Genomic DNA, 26550 nt, shown 5'->3' on the forward strand with positions numbered 1-26550 from the left:
ATTTTCTTTTTTTATTGAGTAAATTATGCTTGAGGTTTGCCAAAAGGGCAACTCTAAACTTGACCATTAATAAATTTATTTTATTTTAACAAATCTAAGCATCATTTTAATTTAATTGAGGGAAAAGTTCATATATTAGTCACTAGAGAATCTAACACTGTAGCAAAAGCTTTTCAAGATTACACTTGCGATTTCTTCTTTGCAAACCAATTTGCCTTTTTAATTATTTTGTTCATCCCTGACAGATTATCATAACACAAATATTGTTGGCAGGGATGACAAACAAACATTCACGTTTAAGTGGGTATCTGTAGGAATTTCAAGGATTTCAATTTATTATAAGGTTGCTTTGAACATCTTCAGAGGCCTAAAGCTATAATATTATTTCAATAATAAAGCATCATATAAGATCTAAATCATTTGAACAACATATTCCTTTCTTCTAGTTGCATTGAAATGGCTTCAATCAAGGAGGTGCAAGAGGGTACTCAACCTGAACATCCTTGGTGAAAGGTATTAACCATTTCTTATACAAGCTAGAAGCCACTGATGGATCAACCTTGTATTTTTTATATTACTGTCATCATCATTGTTCAGTGTTACATCCTTCCTTCTTTTCAGCCCTCTTCCTCACCATTTCTTCAACACTCAAATGTCAACAATTTCTTCAATCCTTCTTTATCCTGCAAAAACCTAGTCTTTATGGGGGCATTTAGAAAACTTCATAGAAATCTTATTTGAGATTATGAAAACATATAATGAAAATAAACTTAATGGCACAACTAGCCAAAAATATAGTTAGATGTTCAAAAGCTAGTTGAAAGTTGAAAAGTAGCCAAAAATCTAGGTAGATGTTGTAAGTTGAAAAATAGCCAAAAATCTAGGTAGATGTTGAAAGGCTAGTTGAAAGCTGAAGGGGTCATAAAATGGAAAGGGACCATAAATGTGCCTTAGCTTGAATTAAAGGTGCATAATCTTGATGAGATTCCCTGAACTTCATCTCAGCTACAAATTTTCCATAATGAATCCTTCTAGAGATGGTCTGCATATATTTTATTAAATAAAAATCCTCTTATAAGTTAGACAAAATTACACCTGCAAATTAAAAGTTGAGACTGCTTTTAACAAAGATTGTAATTTTGATCCATTTATATAAAAGCTGTTTAGACCATCACTCGATTATGTATTATTATCATGTAATTAAAAAAGTTTTATTGTCAATAATATCTCAAAAGATGTAATAGATGATATGGTGATAGCGTATACACAAATTGATAGGGAGGTTGACCCTACGAAATATGAATGAAGCCATAAATGATGTTGTCTTCTTCCCTAACCAAAGCATCCCTCACTGAATCTAGGATGTATGATTTTGATTTGATATTGGGTGTGTGGGTGTTGAAATTAAATGGGACTATAGACATATATTTATAGATTATGGGGAAGAAGTAATGGTTGGTGGGTGAGAGGGAGAACAATATGGATATTAAGGTTGTTGTCACATTCCTTCCAATGTTGTCATTACGCAACCGCGTGGGTCCCTTTCCAATCCCAATTCCCAACCACCCTTATGTCACATTTGTTCTTTCAGTTAGACCCAATGCCTCTTACCATTATATTTGGGGAAGAATTTGATACTATCAAGATATTTCTTCATCTTTTTAGGTAATGAACTAATCCATTTCAGGGTTTGTGGTTGGCCCTCCCAAGAATGGAATCATCGACCTTGGAATCCAGTGAAGTCTTATATCACTAGACCAATGTCTTGTTGGTGTGGTGGTGAATAATAAAAACAAAATTGTAGTGCACAAATATGTGATAGGCTATGGTGTGAGTAAATTCACCATCCTTAAGAATTCATTTAGTGGTATTTCGAAGATTCCCAAATATTCAATACCACCTTCTATTTAGGCACCACGTACCATAATTAGCAAAAGGAGGAGGAAGAAATAATTGAGGATCGGGGGAGAAGGTTTGTGAATGTAACTTGCTCTCAAGGTGTAAGTCTCTCTATTTGAGGTACCGCCAATTTGTTCACGTGGACACAAATAGAGATGCACATACACTTGTTGCGCTCATGATTGACTCAAGAATTTAATATGTATTGTTAATTATTTATATAAATTAAGAATATGGTATGTATATAAAGGGAGAGAGAATCAATGATATTTAGAGTAAAGAGATTTCATTACTTTATATACAATTGAGTAAGTACATATAAACATAATGAATGTATGACCATAAGATGCGTCAGCTCATGTCATGTTTGTCCCTTACTCGATCATAAATATTGACCGGGAATAATTTTTAAACTCAAACCCAACCCTAGATTTGATGAAACCCAATCACATTTGAGTTGGACCATGATCGAACTAAACTGGGTGAACGGATATGGACGGGTCATACTCACCCCTTATTTATACTTTGAATCTTTATTGTGGTGATATGTTTTTTGGTACTAATAAGAGTATCATTTCACCTTTTTTGTAAGGAACTAATCCCTTTGGGTAGTCGTAGTTGCCCCTTCCAACAAGTGTCGCTCGAAGGAATCGAATCCTCGACCTTGGGGATCCAGTGGGGCCTTACACAACTAGTTCAACGTCTTGTTAGTTGTGGTGATATGACAGTACTTGATTATTAGTATTAACTTATGCACTTTATTTCTATAGTCAACTAGTAGGAGACCCGTGCGTTCGCAAGAGTAATAATATGTATTGCATGAATTTAATTAAAGAGTTATTACATAACTTGTTAAAGGACATGTTATTGAGGATTACCTACTAATATATATATATATGTGTGTGATGTTGTCTACAATAATATTTATTAAAATTAAACAAATTAATCTGGTAAGTATATGAGAAAAATAAATATGTATTAACAATGTACAAGTTTTATATTCTTATTGTATCATATACTCATATTTAATTATTATTGACTAATACATATCAATCTTTATATTGAAAATACATATATATATTAACTCTTAAGTATTCCAGTGGTAACGATAAATTGACATCTTTGTAATTTGTTTGAATTTTGCTATTTTATATTTGTACCATATATATATGGTCTTGCTTCATTTGCAATCATACCATCTACTGGTTGGATGTTGTTCCATTTGAAGAAGCTGATAGTTGAATTGTATATGTTAATCCCAATTTGGAGAAAAAGAATGCATCAGCTTAATTGGATGGTACTTTCTAAAGGACAAAAGTGCACTTAACCGAAGACCACTGAACCCTAATCCATCTCTAATAAATTTCTTCACCCATATAATATGTAGAGAAAAAGAATGTAACTAAACGAATTCTGTAATAAAATCTCCCTTTTATATTAAATCTAATACTTGAGAATTTTTAAAATGAATTGTTTCAAAAATATCTCCCTTTTCATATTAGGAGATAACTTACCTCATTCAGACAGTAAAAATATGACATGTGTATTATATTGTTTAGTTTTAGAAATATTTTTATCAAAAATAATTAAATAAGACACATGTCATGATTTTAGTGGCTGGAGGAGATAACTTATCTCCTTATATAAGTAGATACTTTATTCGCTTGATGATATATTAGTGTTTTCAGGGAGATATTTGTAAAATTTTAAATAAAATTAATGGTTTATTTTGGATACATTAGTTAGGTTTTCAACATCAATAATGTCTTCAAATCGGTAATGAGACCCAAATTCATATCCTTAAATGAAATAAACTTTACTTATTGAACTAACTTTCATTCAATTAATGATTTATTTTATGGTAGAGTCATCATAAATATAGAAAAAGTTAATTTTTTGGTATATAGTGACTATTTTTAACAAAAGTAGTTTGTAGTAAACTTGTCAAAATGGATTAGGTATATTAGGTCAGTCCGTCAACGTCTGAAAAGGTATAGGTGTTGTGTACTAAATTTAGGCCCATCCAAAATACACTATAATAATTTCAGCTTGGAACGGAGCTTACTTATCCGGTTTGGGCTAACATAATTTTTTTTGAAGTAGATAAGTGTAAGTAATACAATATTCTATTTTCAAGTTATGATTGGTCAAAAATTATTTTTTCCTATCTACTAACCTACTCAATATCCATAATTTGGCTTTCCCTTCCCCACTAAAGCAATCACTTAACATCTATTTGTCCTAAAAAATGGTAACACAAGCCCCTTTGGCTTTCCCTCCCCCACTAAACAAAACTTGCACTCACTCAAAAAATTAAAAGCTACATCCCTCAAAAATAGTGAGGCACACCCCTTGTCATAACTTCAATGATTGCATAAAAATGTTGATTGAGGTCTCCATTACCATTTTTCTTGGAACTCTATCCATAACATCAACTAGGAAATTATTGCACTAAATTCATGTTTCTTGCCTTCTCTCCCATTTTTTTCAATTTATTAATTGATATTTATTAAATTGTATTTATCATATTATTTTTAAGTTATATTTATTAAATTTTATTTATCATATTATTTTAAAATAATCTTAATCAAACTGATCCGCCATAACCAATAACTCGCTTTGGACAGATTTAGCTTACATAAAATTTAAAACTTTTTAACCCAAACCAAATGCAGGCTAGCCCAAACCCATTCGGATAACCTATTTGACAGGTCTAGTTTATAGTTGTAATCTTATAACATATAACTACACGTTTGTAGTGTTATTGCTAAGATATCCACAACTTATAGCTATGTATGCAATTTAATTAAACGTTTGATAAAACTACCTATGGAATGGAATAAATAAATAAAAAATATTATATTCATTTGCTTATTTTTTGTTTTGTTATTTATTTGTCAATTGATGAATAAATTAATAAATAATTTATTATGATTATTTTTTCATATAAGATATGATAATGAAGTGTTGTTGTGGGGTTTGATGTTAGAATGCAGTGCAGCACACACGTGAGCGCAACCTTGTACGGAGATCCTATGTCCTTTGCGTTAACCTCAAGAATAAGAATAAGAAGAATGAATGAATGAATAAAATGTGTAAGATACGAAAAACACAATGTCATAGATTTCTGACATCATCATCATTACCATAACAAACAAACAAACAATGTCTTACAAAACATAACATCATTAAGATACGGATTACGTCATCGTTATCCTCTGATCTAAATTCTATTCTTCTTCTAACTCTTCATGTTATGTTATATGATATGATGCATAAAACTCTTATTATTCTCTTTTTGATTGAAAGCTAAGTTTCCCTTTCTTCTCTCTTCCCATTACATATATATAGATAAAGTGCATGTGAAGATAAGATAAAGTGTTCCTTATAGATCCAGCAAATATTCATGTATCAATATACAACACTCCCTTCAATACCATCAATATTATTTATGTTGTGTGGGTTTCAAGGATCACAATATTTGAGTTTAGATGCAATGTTGTTATAGGTGTCCCTACATGGCAGAGTGACTCTGTTTGATCTTGTAAGACAATGGCATTGTTCAGAAAGTTCTTCTATAAGAAGCCCCCAGATGGCCTTCTTGAAATCAGTGAAAGGGTTTATGGTATGTTTTCTTCTTCAACTCAACAACATTATTACTATTATTGCCTTCTTTTCAGTTCAAAGTTTTCATCTTTCTTCATTTTGTTTTTGTGGGTTGTGGTATGAATTGAATAATAATGAGAATTGTTTGAATTTTCTACATTTTCACTGTACATTATGCAACTATATTAGCCCAAATGTGAGTTGTTCAATAGGTTGTTGTTACATCTTGTATGATTGAGCTCAATGGATGTTTTTTTGGGTAGTACCAAAGGGTATCCCTTCAACCTATGGGTAAGGAGCTAATCCCTTTCAGGTTGTGTGACTGCCCCTCCTATCAAGTGTCGTTCCCAGGAATCGAACCCTTGATCTTTTGGTATTCTCGGGGTCTAGCGGGGTCTTACACCACTAGTAGATTAGGTATAGATATTTTTTAGTATTAATTTAGGGATTTTCATTTCATACTTAGGGTTTTTTATTTGAGATTACTTTGTTGCTTATGAATTTTATTATATTTCCGATTATGTTATTCTAGTTCAAAATATGATTAAATTGGGAAGAATAAATATTCAATGACTACATAGGGTTCAACCACCAGGAAGAAACTATAGAATTGTGGGAGGGCTGAAAGTAAAATTATTGGGAAGAACCTATAGGATTGCTATGAAACACTGAGCTATGAAAAATTCTCTTTGTGCAGTTAGAATTAGTAATTGTGAAATATTGTCCATTGATGATTCTCGGGTATTAGTGTCAGAGAACTTCTGTTATAATTGCTTGAATACTTCTTATAATCACTATATTACAGAATCTTTACTTCACATATATATATGCCATTATGACTATTTTTGTTGCTGCATTGTGTAGTCTTTGATTACTGCTTTACCGCGGATATGATGGAAGAAGATGAATATAAAGTTTATATCGGGGGAATAATTGCGCAACTTCATGGTCATTTCCCTGATGCTTCATATATGGTGTTCAACATGCACGAGGGAGAAAGCCCAAGCCACATTTCTAACATTTTGTCTGACTATGATATGATGGTGATGGACTATCCTCGACAGTATGAGGGTTGCTCATTACTCACCATGGAGATGATCCACCATTTCTTGAAATCGGGCGAAAACTGGGTTCAACTTGGGCAGCAAAATCTTATCTTGATGCATTGTGAACGAGGCGGGTGGCCGGTTCTAGCGTTTATGCTGGCTGCATTCTTGATTTATAGAAAGCAGTTTACAGGGGAGCAGAAAACGCTAGATATGATATACAAGCAAGCTCCTCGGGAGCTTTTGCAGTTGATGTCACCATTGAATCCATTACCTTCACAATTGAGGTATCTTCAGTATATATCAAGAAGAAACGTTGGTTCGGAATGGCCTCCTCTAGATAGGGCACTTACATTGGACTGTGTAATTCTAAGACTCATTCCTAAAATGGACCGAGAGGGTGGTTGCCGTCCTATATTTAGGATATACGGACAGGACCCTTTTATGGCAGCTGATCGGACTCCCAAAGTTCTATTTTCAACTCCAAAGAGAAGCAAACTTGTTCGGTATTACAAGCAGGTGATACCTAAGTCCCTTGACACTAGTTTGAAATGCTTTCTTAAAATAAAGCAATGTTATAGTTGTTATTTTCTTAAAATATGGGAAGTTGTTGTTGCTCTTAAAATATTTGCTTTAGTTAATCCAGTGATACACTTATGAATGGAATAAACAGACCCAGTAAAAATCAACGTACCACATGCGAAATGGAATTACAAAGTGGATTTTTTACTTGGTACTACTGATGGACTGAGAAGAAAACACAGCATAATTGTTTCTTCAATTTTCTCTATATGGATACTCCTACAAAGGGTTCTTAAATAATGATATGTTGGTTTCCCTTAATCTATTTATTATTTGTTTCACAGGCTGATTGTGAACTGGTTAAGATTGACATCAATTGTCATGTTCAAGGCGATGTTGTTCTCGAGTGTATTAGTCTCGATAGTGATTTGGAACGTGAAAATATGATGTTTCGGGTCATGTTTAACACAGCATTCATAAGATCAAATATCTTGATGCTTAACCGTGATGAGATTGACATATTATGGAATGCTAAAGACTACTTCCCTAAAAATTTCAGAGTAGAGGTATTTATCTATCTCTCTTTCTCTCCCCATCCCTTTTTTATAATTATGATTAACGTTAATGAAGGACATGTGTATTTATTTTTGTAGGTTCTTTTCTCTGATATGGATGCTTCTTCTTCTGTTATTCCAATTGATCTGCCTTGTATTGAGGAGAAAGAAGGCCTACCGGTTGAAGCATTTGCTAAGGTAAAAGAAATGTTCAACAATGTTGACTGGCTAGATTCGAATACCGAAGTTGCAAATGTGCTCCAACAGATCACAGCATCAAATATCCTTCTTGAAAGGTTGGACAGCAGCGCTTCTTCTCCAACAAACAAATTGCTTAATGAGTCATTGTCCGGAAGATTGTCCAGGAGATCTACATCCTCATTTGAATCATCTGGGTATGCTCATATGGAACAGAAGATAGAGGCAATCGAATCAAAGGCGTTGCCTGAAAATAACATGAAGATAGAGGCAATCGAATCGAAGGAGATCGAATCTCCAGCATCAAAGAAATCATTGGAAAATGATACCAACTTTCGTACATCTACAGTTCAAGGGAAACAATCTATTCCCTTAATTGAACCATCGATGGATACAAGCTCAATGGCAAAAAAGATTGGACCATTAGAATCCAAGGATATGGATATTGAGTCGTTAGAATCATTGGATAATGGCACCAAGTTTCTTACATCTGTGGCTCAGGGGAAACAATCCATTCCCTCAATTGAACCATCCACTGATGCAAATTCAATGAAAGAGAAGATTGAACTTCTAGAATCAAAGGAAAAAGAGATTGAATCACTAGACGTGAAGGCATTGTCGGAAAAAGAGATTGAACGAAGGACACAATCAGAAATTGAGGGTGGTCTTATGGAAAAGAAGATTAAACCATCAGAATCAAAGGCATTGCCAGAAAATAACATGAAGACTTTTGCACCTGTGGATCAGGTGAAACAAACTATTCCATTAACTGGAATATCAACAGATTCAAATTCTACTGAAATGCAGAATGAATCATTAGAATCAAAGGAATTGTTGGAAGATGTTACCAGGTTTCCTGTATTTGTGGCTCAAGGGAAAAAATCTGCTCCGCAAGTTGAACCATCTCCGGGTGCAAATTCAATGGAAGAGAAGATTGGACTGTTAGAGACAAAGAAAAAGGAGGTTGAATCATTTGAGGGTACTCCTGTGAAAAAGAAGATAGAAACATTAGAATCAAAGGCACCACCGGAAAATAACAAGACTGTTGCACCTTTCAATCAGGAGAAACAGCCTATTCCCTCTTCCGGACTCTCAACGCATTCAAATTCTACTGATATGCAGATTGAACCTTTGGAATCAAATGCATTGTTGGAAAATATTACAAACTTTCCTGTATCTGTGGCTCAAGGGAAAAAGTCTACTACTCCCTTAGTTGAACTGTCAACCGATGCAAAATCAGTTAAGAAGATTGGAGCATTAGAGTCAAAGGAAAAGGATACTGAATCATTACAATCAAAGACATTGTTAGAAAATGATGATAAGTATTCAACATCAACGGATGCAAATTCAGTGAAAAGGAAGATCGGGCCATTAGAGTCAAAGGAAAAGGATATCGAATCATTACAATCAAAGGCGTTGTTGGAAAATGATGACAAGTATTCTACATCTATCGCTCAGGGGAAACAATCTATTCCTTTAGTTGAACCATCCATGGATGCAAAATCAATGAAAAAGGAGAGTGAGCAATTACAAGCAGAAGTGTTGTCAGAAAATGATATCAAGAGTCTCACATCCACAGTTCAGAGGAAACAAGATAGCCACTCATTTAACCCTATTCTCGTTGATGCAGCAAACTTGATTGAAAAGAAGATTGAACCTCAAAAGTTGAAGGTTTCTCTTGAGTTACCCACGCAATCTAAAATCATATCTCCATGGGTTCGTCAAGCTACTCGATCTGCTTCAGTTTCTTATAGTAACTTTTTGCAAGCTTCTCCTGTATCTATTTCAAGATATCATAGTGCACCATCAGCTCTTGGACTAACAACTGTGTTGCAGGATCATGCACCAATGGATGATATCAAAGAAGTCACTCAACAAGTGACAGTTTCAGATTCAAAGGTGCAGAAATCGGTAGAACCTGGTTTTACAAGTGTTCCTCCAGCATCATCATCACCAGCATTGCTTCCATCTAAAGTGGATGCTCTTTCGACAACAGAGAAGACTTCTCGACCGCTTGTTCCTGCTTCCCCTCCTCCTCCTCCGCCACCTCCTCATCATCCTCAACTTGAGCCTAGTTCAAAATTGATGCAACCCATTTCTGAAAATGCAATGCATGATAAAGGTAAAAAATCATTAGATACTCCTCCTCCTCCTCCTCCACCACCACCCCCACTGCTTCCTGGAGCATCCCTTTCCACAGTCAAAGATTCTTTTAAAGGTCCACCTCCTCCTCCGCCTCCACCTGTATCTTCAACTGGAAACACTGCATCTTCAATACCTCCGCCTCCTCCACCTCCATTGAGTACGAACAAATTGGCTGCTTCATCTGGCCCTCCTCCACCACCTCCACCTCCTCGGCATTCTTCCACTACACCTGCTCCTAATCTTACATCATCAGCCCCGCCACCACCCCCTCCTCCTTCATCAAAGAATTCTGCTGTTCCATCTCCGCCTATACCCCCTCCTCCTTCCCCTACCGCATCGTCGCAGCCTCATGCACCTCCAGTTCCTGGACCGCCTGGTGTTCCGTTTGGTGCAAAGGGTCGCGGCCTATTTCGAGCTAACCCAAAAGGTCCATCTCAGACTAAAAGGAGCAATCTCAAACCTTACCATTGGTTAAAATTAACAAGGGCTGTGCATGGAAGCTTATGGGCAGAGACACAGAAACTTGATGAAGCTTGTAGGTATGACTTTTTTATGGGTATAGTAATAATATTAGAGAATGACTCTAGTTTATATCAACTTCTGCTCATTATTTTAACAAACTCTTTTTGGTATCAGGGCTCCGGAGTTCGACATGTCAGAACTTGAGAGTCTTTTCTCAGCAGCTGCTCCAAATTCTGATCATGGAAAAGAAGGAAACTCAAATCGCCGTACCTCGCGGCAAAAAGTTGACAAAGTGCAACTCGTATGTATTTTCTTTTTGTTAATCTCCATATTACTTCAGTTATTAGTTAATCTTCATATTCTCCACTGTTACTATCATCTTCATTTGTTTATCCATTACAATGTTCATTAAATATACTCATAAAACATAAGTTTGTTGAGTTAAAAGAAATAAAAGTGAGATATTTATATAACTACATTCCATTTTACTCCTCTGCTTTTATCTTGATGTATACATTTGTATTTGCCACTGTTTGATATTTTTCAGTAGACATATAACTTTTTTCATAGTGAATTGGTTATGATCCTTGAATGTAGGTTTTATTTAGTGTTATGGTTCTTATGTGTCATGACTTTCATTAATGCCTCCATAGTTAAATTCTTGTCAGGAGTTCTTATAAAAGTTGATAAAGAGATTAATTTCATCTTGCAGATTGAGCTCAGGCGGGCATATAACTGCGAGATCATGCTTACAAAAGTCAAAATCCCCTTGCCTGATTTAATGGTAGGGTACTACTCCTTTTGGTTTTGTCACAAGTATGCTAGGAAGTAGGAACATTTTTGTTTGGATTTATGTTCGGAAGTGTTAAAGTATTGAAGTTCCACATCGGCTGAGAATATGAGTCAAAATCCATTTATAATAACTGAGAAATATGTTAAGCCTTAGTATAGGTTGAAATAAGACTGAATGTATGAAAAATAAGTTTAGTAAGAGATGAATAAATCCAGCTATAAAGGTAAAAATTGAAAAGATCATATTACACCAAAATAGTAAGATTTAAGTCTCTTAGATCAATCATGCAACATGATATGGAGAAATTGAGGGAAATGCGAAGAAAATGGACACAATAGACATTTCCATAATTAGGAATTAATACATAGGGAGGAAGTTAGAATAACTCCGATTATAGAAAAGATGCTAGAATCACATCCTAGGTGGTTTGTTCAAGTATAGGGTTGGAGATCGTTAGAAATCACATAAAGGAGATCGTCAAATTTGTAATTGTTTTCTTAAATGCTTTACTTCATTGCCTTTCAGAGTGCCGTGCTTGCATTGGATGATTCAGTATTAGATGTTGATCAGGTTGAGAACCTCATAAAGTTCTCTCCAACCAAAGAAGAGATGGAAATGCTTAAGGTATTAAGCCTTTTTTTTTATTCTTCAACCAGAAGTTAATGTCATAGGGGGAAGCATCAACAACTTTGCAACATTGTATGTTTATTTTAGCTATAGCCATACTTTATATGCAGGGTTATACTGGAGAAAAGGAAAACCTGGGAAAATGTGAACAGGTGAGTTGATTTTAACTGTTACTTGTTGCTCCTTATTTTTAGTGTGCTTGGCATGACAAACTTATATAACAAGTTTGTCAACAAAAAAGTTTGTAGAATTGTTGTGAACGAAAAATATAGGGAGATTGTAACTTTGGAAAACTAGTTTAAGTTTCCAAAAGCTATAAGCTCTCCCAATAGTTGATGTCTCATCCTTTGAATTTTCAGCAAATGACATTTTTCTTCCTGATCCATTAAGATATTCCTTATTAAGTCATTTAATACATTTCAGCTAGTGTACCACTAGTTTTTTCAAATAGCTCTAATTCAAACAACAATCTATATAACTATAAGCTTTATGTTGCTTATAGGTTTGGATTTAGCTGAAAGTATGAGACTGCAGTTGAAAATTGTAACACCCCAGTCTTGATACGCAATACCTACGAGCCTATGAATTTAGTAAGTGTGATACCTTTTAAGCTTAAATACCCCTGCAATATTTTATTCCCATTTATAGGGAGTTTTTTGCGACTCAATTGGTTCTTAAGGACTTATAGCCAAAGATTCAATTGAGTTGTTACCACTAAGCTTAAAGGGTGACATACTGAGTAAATTCATAGACCTAGAAGGGTTACATGTCAAGGTTGGGGTATTATAAAAGCTATAAGCTTTCAGCTAGATTCACAACTATAAGCTACAATATCACATCTAAAAACTAGTATTTCAAATAGAACTGGATCTTCTTTTTCCTCTTAAAGGAACGTGTTATGGTTAGGTGACACAACAACAACCAAACTTTAGTCCCATTAGGTAGGGTTGACGACATGGATTAAACAATGTTATAATGTTATATTATAAATCATGTCCATTAACAAAGCATTAATCTCTAAATTTTTCCTAATCGTTTCGTCTATGGTTTTTCTTGGTCTCCCTCTATCTCTAGAAATTGGATTTACCTCCATTTGATATACTCTCCTTACTAAGACTTCTAACGGTCTCATCCATACATGCTTGAACCACCTAAGGCACAATATTACCATTCTTCTATAATAGGAGTTACCACAAATTTCTCCATACATTTATTCTTAATCTTATTTTGTCTAGTGTGTCCACTCATGCAACGGAATATTCTTATCTCTACTACATTGAGTTTATTATCTTCTTAATATTTTACCACCTAACATTCAGTGTCATATAATAGGTTATATAACTGTGTGGTAAAGTTTCCCCTTCACCTTTCTATCACATGATGTACTCCGCCATTTCATTTATCCCTCTTGAACCTTATGGTTTACATATCCCTCAATTTCCCCGTCGTGCTATATTATTGACCCAATATACTTAAATCTACTGACAATCTAGCATTAATGGTTCAATAAATTTTTTATCCATAATTAAACATATAACTAGATGTGTTAACATTTTTCCTATGTAAACCTGTCCATACATTTTTGTTGCCAGACATACATTTTTTAGATATCATTTAGATGGAGTTGAATCTTTCTAATATGGATATTAACTTGCTATTTATAGTTTATGGAAATCACATTCATGTTTTTCTGAGTTGTTTCTTTTGTTTTTTTACATCTTTCTTATTTGCTTTTGCATTTTGTGATAGTTCTTCTTAGAAATGATGAAGGTGCCAAGAGTGGAAAACAAGCTAAGGGTTTTCTCTTTTAAGATGCAATTTTGCACCCAGGTCAGAAGACAACCATGCAGTTCTTTTGGCTGCTAACTGTTATTCTGTTTTCTCGCGATTACAAATTTAACTGCTCTTGTGCACTTTGCTGTATGATATCCATGTAGGTGAAAGATCTTAGAAGGGACTTGAGTATTGTAAACTCCGCATCCGAAGAGGTAAATTACATATATTTTTCTTTTAAATACCTGTTTTTGAATTTGGCACCCTTTTCTCTTCAGCTTCCATTGTTATGTTTGCCAGATCAGGAATTCAGTCAAGTTGAAAAGAATTATGCAAACCATTCTTTCTCTGGGTAATGCTTTGAACCATGGAACTGCAAGAGGTGAGTTAAAGCTTTATCATTCACCATTTTATTTTCATTATCACAAAGCATGTTTTTGATGGATGACTTAAGTATGTTTTTAGTCCCTATAAATTAGGGTGATTTTGATTTTGGTATTCAAATAAAATTAGTTTTGCATCCCTATACAAATGAAAGTTAGCGACTTTGGTCCCTGACATAACTCCCCTTTGTTTTTAGTTTTTAGTCCCTATAAAATTTGATTTTTTGTCCCTACCACTACATGCATGTCATCTATGTGAATGTGACATTGTTGTCATTGCCATCCCTCAACGACGTCAGCAATTAAGAGAAGCAACTTAGTTCGGGGACCAAATAAGTATTTCAAAATTTGCAGGATGCAAAACCATTTTTTGTTTATATAAGGGCCAAAATGTAAATCACCCTACTCTATAGGAACTAAAGCATATTTAAGCCTTTATGTCCTTTCTGTAGTTACTATTTGACATTTACTTTTCATCCTTGGATGAATAATTTTTCATTGGAAAGTGACATCACTATAGTCTTGAATCTATATTGCTTTCTCACTAATTAATTTATAAGATTATTGTAGGTTCTGCTATTGGGTTCCGACTGGATAGTCTCCTTAAACTCACCGATACACGAGCCAGAAACAACAAGATGACTCTCATGCATTATCTTTGTAAGGTAAACATTTGGTATCCTTAAATTTCAATATGACGTTTTCTGCTCAAGAAGACTATCTTGTTTTCTGATAACATCTGCATCTAAGTGTTTTATTGATGCATATAAATTGATTGGTAAATTGCAGCATGAAATAATGTTGATAGTATAATGGACTTTCTTCTTATACCACTTGTTTGTTAATATGTGCTACATTTTTGACAAACATATGTTGAATTCATCCGTTTTCAGCTAATAAAATAAGTTATAGAAAGGAACTATTAGTTGCCCTCGCTTTCGCCATCCATGAAAATAAGAATATGAGAATATGAAACTAAAGAAGTTGGCAATGCATATAAATATGAGAAGATCTCTCTTGCAACATGAAACTTAGTTAACCACATCCACTATGCAGTAAACTATTACAGAGCATAATTACACGTCCAACGGATAGTTGAAGATGGGAAGTCCCAAGAAGCAAGAAGAAAGGACATTATTTGTTAAAATCTTAGACATCATTTGCTTATACAGAATTGTTGAGCCTCTACAATCACTATATCTGGGTAGCTAGCCAATGATTCTAAAGTTGCTTGACCATTTGAAATAATTTAATGCATAATAACATATGACTCTATTTCAAAGTTCGTCTGAGAGATCCAACTGCGAATGTATGTTCTGCCTGCAACACTTCACTCATTACTTATTGTTTCATGGAAGTAAATCAGTGAAATGTGAATTCCAAATGTGTTCTATTGTACCAGTTAACTGTAAATTTTTGGGCATGGTGCCTTCCAATGAGATAAATCGGGTAGTAATTGTTTTTATGATTGGCAAGTTGTAGGTGCTTGCTGAAAAGCTTCCAGAACTTTTAGATTTCCCGAAAGACCTGGTGCATTTGGAGGGTTCAACCAAGGTATCTTTGTTTATATTACTGTCATATCAGGTGGTTTTAGTTTTTTATCATTTGGATTTTGGTGTATGCTGAGTTATAAGCAAGCATTTCCATACAGATACAATTGAAATATTTGGCAGAGGAAATGCAAGCTATTAGTAAAGGACTGGAGAAAGTAGTTCAGGAATTGACTGCATCCGAGAATGATGGACCCGTGTCGGAAAGCTTCTGCCAGGTATACAATATATTTGCACGTCATCAATACTCATCATCTAAATGCTTCAATTAGATTGAACTGATCCAAACTTCTGATGCATTCAGATCAATGTAATATTTATACAATCTAGGCATGGGCTACTGAAGCAGGAAACATGAAGGATCTGTTTGGTTTTACAAAACATATTCTGTTTTCTTTTTTTACGAATATCAATAATTATAATAGCGACCTCCTGTTTCCAGCCTATTTCCCATAAATTCTGAATCTAGACCCGTGTTTTCATTCCGATTCATGTTTTCAAATATGTGTACAGAAAATAGTGAAAACATGTATGAATCTTATCTGAATTGACTTCTTGGCCTGTATAGTTTAATGATGCTAAAATATTTTTCTTTAGCTTATATGTTTTTCTTCTCTTTTTCACTTGGTAATATTCAGATTTTAAAGGAATTTCTTAGTGATGCTGAAGCTGAAGTGAGGTCTTTGGCTCAACTTTATGCCAATGTGGTATGATCTAGCTCTTCACTTTTGAGGATAGTTTTTGTGCTTAAGTGATCAATTCTTGATATGAAGAGGATTTTGTCTCATTTTCTAAAGCTGAATGTATCAGGGTAGAAATGCAGATGCATTGGCCCTTTACTTCGGAGAAGATCCGGCACGTGTCCCATTTGAACAAGGTACCAATAGAATTGGTTTTGAGTCCAATGGATTTCAATGTGATTGTTATCTTCAGGGACAACAATTGTGCACCTTTTTTATGTCATCATTTCCCTCTATATTTTTTGTTTAATCATGAAGAAAAGGTTAGGAAAAAACTTACAGGCATAATCACATTTTCAGACATTTGTATTACTTCTGAACCATAATACTAAAGTACCATATCCATATTTTTATATCAAAATAAGCACTTTGAGAATCTTTTTAGAAAAAAGCATTTTAGTGAAAGCATCTCAAAGTAGAACTTTTCTTTTAGAAAAAAACACTCAAGTAAAAACCCTTCCTAAGATTTCAGGAAGGTATCACTATCAATATGAAAATACTTAAGACATTGTATGTAAAGAAAGGAACTGTTTTACATTAAACTCACCATAGCGACCTTCGTTGCGAATTATCTTTCTTGTTTTCTCTGTAGTTGTATCTACTCTGCTAAACTTTGTGAAGATGTTCATCCGAGCGCATGATGAAAATTGCAAACAACTTGAATACGAGAAAAAGAAAGCAGAAAAGGAAGCTGAAAAGGTAGGTGGCAAAAAGGGCTCCGAACATACGATACGATCCAACATCAAGAGTAGTAATAGTAAATGATCAGAATGTTTTAAGGTATCAAACTGCTAAAAACATGTTTCATTGTGATAGAAGTTTCCATCTATTTGGATGAACACAACACTTACCATTAACTGCAACATGATTTTGTTGTTAGCAGCGTCGACATTGATGACGACGATGACGATACATTAACTTAAGTGGTTATCTAATTCAAGAATATTAATGCTCATGGCTGAGGATTAGATTCATTTTAAGAAGTAAGCCTCACAGAATCTTGTTTATGTTGATATCCATTTACATATTATATTTTAAGATATGATATAGATTAGTATTTAAGTTTTATTGTAACTATAGAGAGCACTACTAAGAGGTAGCTAGCTATACTTAAGACCTTTTCAGGTTAAGGCCTTATGATATAAGACAAAATGGTTTGTAAATATTGAAGATATTGATCAGAATACAAGTTATTCATTTATAGCCAAATAAATGTGCATCAAATCCTCTAATCTCAAATACTACTTGGTGTTGGGGGATCCAATGATATGTTACACTCTTTGTTTGGCAAGGAAGTTGGAAATACTATCATTGAAGAACTCCTCCATCTCATTGATCCCATCATTCAATGTTGGACTCAAACTATTTCTCTATTTTTGTTATACATAGACATAAACTCATCACTATATTAATTATATAGCAGCTAAGAACCCAAGACGGATTCTTATCGAGCAAAAAAAAAATGTATGCAGTGACAGTGTGAGTTTTATGTACTGACAGTGTATACACTGTTGATACATTATCCACCATTATGTTTTATCACAATTGACTTTTTAAAAAAATAATACAAATAAATAGTTAATAATAACCGTGTATAAATCTTATATTGACAATGCATAAGTTTTACATTCATTCTTATTTATATGCATTGTGCTAGAGCCAACTTATAGATGAGTGGGCTTGCCCCTAAACGTTTTCAAATTTTGAAAGTGTATGTGTAATTTTTTAAGCTAAAAACTAATATAGTTACAGAAATTAGTTGGGAATTTTTAACTGTAGAAATTTGTAACTGAGTTGGTGAAGTTTAAAATTATTTATAATTGGGGTCTCTAGGATATTAATTGTTGTTATGGTGTTACCATATCCCACAGTGACAATATTAAGGATAGGGCTACATTCAGCCAACTAACAAAATAAAATGACTTGTCCTTATTGTTAAGTTGATCCAATGCAATTTGGCCTTTGAAATTGATTGTCCCGGTTCAATATTTTAACCCTTCTGGAAATCAGATCTAATATGTGGACTTTGGGATCTATTCATTGTTAAATTAAATTATATTGCGATATAGCAATAAGTACTAAAGTAGATTCGATGGAAATAGATCTACAAACTTAGCAGCACGGCTAAATAAATTTGTGCAAAGTAAAGAAAAATGAACAACAAATTTAAATGTGTATACCTCTTGTAAAGAACTTAAAATTCGGAAAACATAAAGGAGAGGAAATGAGAGAAACTGTGAAATTAAATCAGTTTTGATTGATTAATAATGAACAAGCTAACCCCTTTATATAACCAGGGGAAGCATTATAAAAGAGGAGAGTATAAGAGGTGACGTGAACAATAAGTCACCTCCTCTAACTAACTAATTCTGTTGCAACAGAAACCAAACAGAATACTATAAAACTGATTCAATAAAACAGATTACCTGAATCAGTTCTAAAACAAGAAGATTAAGACCTTAAGTCTTATACTCCAATATACCCCCTGAAACTTAGGGTGGCTGATTAGAGCTGCTAAATCAGTCACTTTAAGTTGTTTCCTCAATAATAGAAACCTTGCAGTGGCCAAAGGTTTGGTAAGAACATCTGTTGTTTGAAACTCAGATGGAATATGTTTAACTAGGAGAGTTTTGGCTTGAATTTTGTCTCTCACAAAGAAGAGATCAAGTTCTATGTGCTTGGTTCTGTTGTGGAGAATAGGATTATGCGCCATAGCTACTGTACTTAGATTATCACACAAAATCAGAGGAGTTTGATGAGGAATATTGAGTTCTGAAAGAAGGGACTCAACTCAAATCATCTCCTGAGCAACTAGGACAAGACTCCTGTATTCAGCCTCTGTGCTGGATCTAGACACAGTCTATTGCTTCTTTGACCACCATGTTATGATATTAGGTCCCATAAAAAGGCAAGCCCCTAAGATGGACTTCCTATCATCAGGATCAGTGGCCCAATCTACATCACATAGACATGTAAGAGTAATAGGAAGAGAGGAAGCAGCGGATGTTGACTTGAGATGAAGGCCATATGTAATTGCCCCTTTAAGATACCAGAGTATTACTCCTGTACTGGCAAACTTTGTTGACACTAAAAGTCAAATCAGGTCTAGTAATAGTTGCATACTGGAGAGCACCAACAACTGACCTAAACAGTGAGATGAGCATGGCGCATAATCCTATTAGGACGACTGATACCATGTAAAGAACTTACAATTATAGGAGCAAAAGCAACATTGGCAGATAGAGCATCTGAGATGGCCTTGCGTCTATTCTTGATGAGTCTGGATTTAAATGTTAGAAGAAATTGCTCAAGGTCATTAATTGAGGGAGGTTCAATCTGACTCTCAATTGCAGTAATGACAGATTGAAATTCTTCACCAAGACCATCAAGAATACAGTCAACATGCTCAACAATAGAGATATGATTACCTATTGATGCAAGTGAGTCATCAATGACTTTGATTTTAGAAAAATATTCAGAGATAAGGGTGGATCCTTGAGAGTTAGTGCGAAGTTGAGCTCTTAGTTGTCTACTTTTGGCCTTGGTGTGTGCATTGCAAAATGCTTTGAGTTCCTCCCATAGTTGATAGGATGAGGTGCAACCAAGAACTCATGGTTGTAATAACTCAAATATAGAGTTGAGGATCCAAGAAAATACTATTTGATCTTGTTCCTCCCAGCTAAGAAATGTAGGATTTAGAAGATGGTGTTCTCTGTCAAGATCAGAGAGAAATCTAGGAGGAACATCAGTTAGAAGGACAAATATGAGTGCCCTATTTGATTTGAGAGCAGCCACCATAAACTGACTCCATGTGAGGTAATTTTTCTCACTGAGTTTAGTGGTGGGAATGGGAAGAGAAAAAGAAGGAGAAATGGTTTGTAGAGGTGCAAGAGCAGGTGGTGGAGAAGATGAAGGTGCAGGAGCTGTGGCTAAGGCCATTAGGACGATTGATACCATGTAAAGAACTTAAAATTCATAAAACATAAAGGAGAGGAAATGAGAGAAACTGTGAAATTGAACCAGTTTTGATTGATTAATAATGAGCAAGCTAACCCCTTTATATAACCAGGGGAAGCATTACAAAAGAGGAGAATATAAGAGGTGACGTGAACAATAAGTCACCTCCTCTAACTAACTAATTTTGTTACAACAGAAACAAAACAGAAAACTATAAAACTGATTCAGTAAAACAGATTACTTGAATCAGTTCTAAAACAAGAAGATTAAGACTTTAAGTCTTATACTCTAATACCTCTTAAATGCCATGGAAAAACCATGGGACAATCTCCGAAAAATATTTCACTATATATAGGATACCTATAATATCATTTTCACATTCTTCTCACACAAGAGTTACAAATATAGTGTTTTCAAGTGAGACCCCTCCTATTCAAATACTACAACATGTAGTACCAAGGAATAATAGAGATAAAATCCAAAATTAACCCAATGTATTTTTCTCACACTACACTTTCTAGGATTTACTTGGGCGGATACAAATAGTGCATACTCATACCTATACCCGCATTATTTGTGGGTACCCGTGCAGGTATCAGATATTTGAGGGTACCCAATGAGTTTTCAATTTTAATTATATTTTATATATTTTATAATAGTCAATATAAAAAAAATTATTATTTGAGTAATATAACATGTATATGATAATTTTATGATTATAATCAAATCACTAAAATTTATTATGAAATAAAAATAAAATAGACAAAATATAATGTTAAAATAATAATAAAATATTTAATTAAAATATATATGCGGGTACCCGTGGGCGGGTATTATAATACTCATAAGCTATTTTTGTGGGTACCCGTTGTGGGTATTTTAACGGATACCCATAGGTCGGGTATTTTTATCATCCTAATAACAACATGATTTTCAGTGTGTGGATCTTCTCCAACTTGAAATGTTGTTCTTCAAGTGAATGATTTTTATATGATTTTGATATGATTTTTACGAGAATGATGCGTTGCATCTTTGCTTAAATCCAAAACACTTTTACTATCACAATGGATCATGGACCTTTCATGTTTCATTCCCAATTGTTAAAGAAACCTCTTCAAGCAAAGCATTTCTTTACATACTTTAGTCTTGACAATGTATTATGCTTCAATTGTAGATAAGACAATACAGTCTTCTGCAACTTTGACTGTCATGACACAACTCCTCCTGAAAAGTAAATATATATTTCGATGTAGATTTTCAACCATTAATATCATCTACCATATATACATATGCATAGCCTTCCAGGATTATTTCTGGTCCTTCAAAGCACAATCACAATTTAGAGTTGCCTCTCAAGTATAATAGAATCTACTTTACCGCTTCCTAGTGATTTTTGACAGGGTTGGAAAGGAACCTGCTAACAACTCCAACAATGTGAAACTCCCAATTGTAGACGTGTAGACAATATTAGCCATATTATTCTTCTCTTTTGAACTAGCAGGACAACTCCTTTTATTGAGGTTAAAGTGATTGGCCAATAGTGTGCTAACTGGTGTAGCATTCTTCATGTTGAACTTCTCTAAAACATGATCCACATATTGTTTCGGCGACAACCATAACTTTTTAGCCTTCCAGTCTCGCAAAATTTGCATGCCCAAAATTTGCTTTGCAGGGCTTAGATTCTTCATATCAAAAGACTTTGATAACTATTTCTTCAACTCACCAATCATCTTTGCATCTTGTCCCACTATCAGTGTATCATCTACACACAACAAAAGGATAATGAATTTGTCTCCTAAAAATGTTTTAACATATACACAATGATCTGCATCAGTCTTAGTATATCCATGACTCATCATGAATGAGTCAAACTTCTTGTACCACTGCCAATGAGCTTGCTTTAATCCATACAGACTCTTCTTCAATCTTCAAACCTTGTTTCCCAAATCTTTGTGGTTGATCCATGTAGATCTTTTCCTCAAAATCTCCATGGAGAAATGCAGTTACACATTTAACTGCTCAAGCTTCAGATCCAAGGTAACGATCAATCCGAGTATAACTCGAATAGAACTCATTTTGATAATAGGAGAAAAAATCTCGTCAAAATCTACTCCTTGCTTTTGTCCAAAGCCTTTTATGACCAAGCGAGCTTTATATTTGAATAGCTTATCATCGTCTTTCTTTAGTTTGAACATTCATTTGTTCTTCAAGGCATTCTTGCCTTTAGGAAGTTACACGAGCTTATAAGTATTATTTTTCCGGAAGGAATCCATCTTATTCTTACATGGCTTTCATTCATTCAAAGTTAACCTTATGAGTATGAAATTCATCTAAAAATTTTGGTTGCCCCTTATTAGTAAGAAGGATATAAAATTCATCTAAAAATTTTGGTTGCCCCTTATTAGTAAGAAGGATATAAAATTCATCTAAAAATTTTGGTTGCCCCTTATTAGTAAGAAGGATATACTCTGAAATGATGTATCTACTGGATGGAATACGCTCTCTATCACTTCTCCTAAGCTGTGGTGTAAGGGGCTGCTACCCCTGCTCAACACCTTCTTCTCATCCAACATCATCTGATTTTGTCTCTTCATCAACCCCATGGTCATTTAGCTCTTATGGTGTTTTATCTCAGAGAAGAGACTGATGTAAAATCAACATTACCACTGGGTTTCATTATTTTCTCTAGATTTGTAGAATCTGACATAGTTTCTTGCTCATGAAACACGCTCTATGACGCTTTCCAAATAAGCAGTGATCATAAGGATTTAACGCTGTACCTTTAGTATAAGGAATGACGGATTTCCTTGCCAAAATCTGCAATCCTTTTCACTATGAGACAACCTTTTGTGCCATAAATTTGGTGAAGCATCATCCTCAACGGCATTCAACCCATCTCTAATCTGCTTGACTTGAGTTTTGTATAAGGTGTTACACACCATTCTTCGAGCAAAAACCATTGAGCCATTGGATAGCTTCCATTTTCCATCACCAAATTTGCTATGGTACCCAATTTGATCCTGAGCATGCTCATAAATCAAATTTAGGCGTAGATCTGGCACATTTCACACGTCCTTGAATGTCAATGCACAACCGACATTAGTTTGCAAGTATACATCACGTACTCCCTCAATGTTTGCATTGCTACTATTACCCTTCCTTACTTTTCCAAAGTCCACAGGTTTGTACAATAAAGAGTTCCTTGTTAGGAGTAGCATGATATGATGCTGCTGAGTCAACAATCCATTCATCACATGAATCTACAACATAGCATTCTTCATCTCCATAAGAGAGCAAAACCATGTGCTCATCTATCATAGGGGTTATGGTATTTTCATCATTCACTGTATTCCTTCGGTACTTCTTGTCTTCGTTCTTCTATTCTTTACAATTCCTTTTGATATGTCCTTCTTCATATCAATGATAAAATTTGAACTTTTTTCTAAATTGGGACATAGATCCATCTTTAGATTTGTAGGATCGACCTATACTCTTGCTTCTTCCCTTGTTTTCTATGACAAGGGTTTGGAAGTTATCTGTCCTCATGGCTTCTTCATTGAATATACTATCTTTGACTTGTGTCAGTGATAGTTGTCCGTCAGATGTAGAGTTACTTAATGACACCACCAACATCTACGAGCTGTCCAACAAAGAACTCAAAAGTAGCAGTGCTTGTAACTCATCTTCCAACACTAGCTTCATGGTAATCAACTGATTTACCAAATCTTGAAAGTCATTCAAGTGTTTAGCAACAAACTTTCCCTCTTTGTACTTCAGGTTCACAACCTTCCTAATTGCGAAAGCTTTGTTTTGTGTAGTCTTCCTCTTATAGAGGTTATGTAAATTCTTCCACAGAGTCTGGACATTCGACTATGTGGCGACATGGTGGAACACACTAATTACCACCATCTGCCTAATAACTTTAATGGTCATTGGTGCTCTTTTTCCAATCTTCTTGTGTCATGTTTTTGGCTTTGTGTCTCCGTTCTCCACAAGATCATATAAATCCTTATAGAAAAGTATATCCTCCATTTTCGGCTTCCAAATGGAGTAATTGGTTGTTGTCAATTTGTTCATGGTGCAGGTAGTCTGCTTCATTTAATTTAACAACACAATCCCAAGCTCAACTTAGAGATCTAATACCACTTGTTGGGCACTAGGATCGATTAACTATTTAAATTAAATGATATTGCGATGTAGCAATGACCACCAAAGTAGATCTGATGGAAATAGATCTACAAAATCAACAGCGCAACGCAAGTAAATTTGTGAAAAGTAAAGAAAAAAGGAACACCAAACTTTAACGTGGAAAACACTTAAATGTCATAGGAAAAACAACGGGACAATCTCCGAAAAATATTTCACTATATGCGGGACAATTACAATATCATTTGCACACTCTTCTCACACAAGAGTTACAAATATAATGTTTCCAATTAAGACCTCTCCTATTTAAATAATATACATGTAGTTCGAAGGAATAATAAAGAGAAACTCAAAAGTTTTAACTTGATGCTTCTGCGTTCTCTACTCTGCCTTCAAAATGAAGAAGAATATCTCCATTTATAAAGGATTATGCAGAATCAAAACAATACATATTTTCAATTGTGGTGCATTATTACCTACCAGCTTATTCACTTAGCCCTGGACCATCCTTTTACCTCCTTTAGTTTGCAATGAATGCCTTGAAATGTGGCATTCTACTTTTGCACATGGGCTGGACCCCACATTTAGATTTTAGGAATATTTGAGTTAGCTTGTTCTCTCAAATTTTATGTAATATTGACTATCACCTATAGTAGAAAAGTTAATAAAATCTAATCACAAAAATGTTCTCGTGTTGAAGTTCGCATTAGTTGAATATGTGAGGGATGAATTATTTATGATATGTGTTTCTTCTATTGGCTAACTTTTGAGATGGAGTTATATATTATTGTAATTTGTAACACATTAAATATCATAATATATGTGATCAATCACAACTTAGTTACGCCTATTTATAATTATCTTAGGAGTCTATAATTATTTGCTTTCCTTTTATTTTTAATTTAATGCTGGACTGATGAACTTATTTTTTGTATAAATTATGTATCACTTCTCCAATAGGATCATTTCACTTGAGATAATTAATCTCTTTAATAATAATAATAATGTGTTATTCAATAATTAAAAGTAGAATGAGATCTAGAAAAATATAACATTATGATATTTTCAACTTATTTTAACATTTTATTGTAGGAAAACCTTAATCGTAGGTTGGTTTTTGTATTACTATAATATTTTTAGATTAGAAGTATAAAGTTATTAGACAAATTTAGTTACTATTATGAATATTTGAAGAAAAATAATATAAATCAGGTTAAACTAATTCTTAGAGAAAGATGAAGTCAAGAAAAATATAGGTGAAACAACTATGAAAAAGTAAAAATTTAATATTTTATCAACAGATATGATTGTTATATAATATTATAATGTTTGACTTATTTAGTTGTCTTTACCTAATAACTTGACTATTATTGCATAAATCAAGTCAATAAGTCAACCAGTACATTGGTCTAACCATTAATTCATTGACCTAATACTCTAGCTAATGATTTATTAACTAACTACTATGATAGAGTCCAGTGATGTTTATTGACTAACTCGTATATTTATAATTAAACTTGATGTCAAGTGGATCTCAAGCCACACAATTACTTCCTGAGAAGAGTTGAATTAATGAAACATATGAAGCTACATTAAAGGAATCTAATTATAGCACATAGTATAATTCGAAACCCATGGGATGATAACATATATACAAATATACAATGCTACATTGGAGTATCAAATTTAATTAAGATTCGGTCCACTATGTGCTCTATTTCACTGAAACGTACTCCATCCGTTAGTTTCTAATTTTCTATATACCTGTCTTTTAAAAACAGAGATCATGTATGGAAATGAATAATTATACTCTCATTTCATATCTTTATAGTTTTAGGTTTTTTCCTTTGTTTCATTTATTCGTTTTATATTTTCAAGGCTGTCAAAAATTTTCCCCAATTTTACTTTCATTCATTAATTATACTAAGATATTTTTTATCTCATCAATTAATACATACAAAATAATTAATAGGGTAATTTTAGTCAATATGGTATAAAGCAGAAACCAAAATAATGCTTTCTTAACATGTGTTGATACTGGAATGAGGGGAATAATTTATACAATGTTAACAAATGCCTCAATGGCACTATTTAAGGAAACAAAATAAATTTTGTATTGAAAAACAATCTTGTGTTTAACATGTCTTTA

General features: G+C 34.0%; 1 protein-coding gene across 9 annotated transcripts; it reads left to right on the plus strand.

Annotated features, from left to right (window-relative positions):
* On the plus strand, positions 4994-17500 carry LOC109358512 (formin-like protein 18). Of its 9 annotated transcripts, XM_019602785.1 has the most exons (21): positions 5006-5277; positions 5391-5524; positions 6370-7070; positions 7418-7639; positions 7727-8421; positions 8512-9541; positions 9662-9719; positions 9753-10509; positions 10607-10733; positions 11145-11216; positions 11751-11849; positions 11963-12004; positions 13602-13682; positions 13790-13840; positions 13926-14007; positions 14579-14673; positions 15491-15562; positions 15660-15776; positions 16197-16265; positions 16369-16435; positions 16891-17172. In XM_019602785.1, the coding sequence occupies exons 2-21, from the start codon at positions 5452-5454 to the stop codon at positions 17061-17063; spliced, it is 4683 nt and encodes a 1560-aa protein (XP_019458330.1). In that variant the 5' UTR covers positions 5006-5277; positions 5391-5451; the 3' UTR covers positions 17064-17172. The 9 variants fall into 9 exon arrangements, 7 of the variants coding, with proteins under 7 accessions (XP_019458331.1, XP_019458326.1, XP_019458325.1 ...); XM_019602781.1 differs by adding an exon at positions 17179-17500 and having other exon boundaries at positions 5005-5277; positions 8512-10509; positions 16891-17078; XM_019602780.1 differs by adding an exon at positions 17182-17500 and having other exon boundaries at positions 5005-5277; positions 8512-10509; positions 16891-17078.

The sequence above is a fragment of the Lupinus angustifolius genome, chromosome LG10, assembly GCF_001865875.1.
Source record: "Lupinus angustifolius cultivar Tanjil chromosome LG10, LupAngTanjil_v1.0, whole genome shotgun sequence".
Taxonomy (NCBI): domain Eukaryota; kingdom Viridiplantae; phylum Streptophyta; class Magnoliopsida; order Fabales; family Fabaceae; genus Lupinus; species Lupinus angustifolius.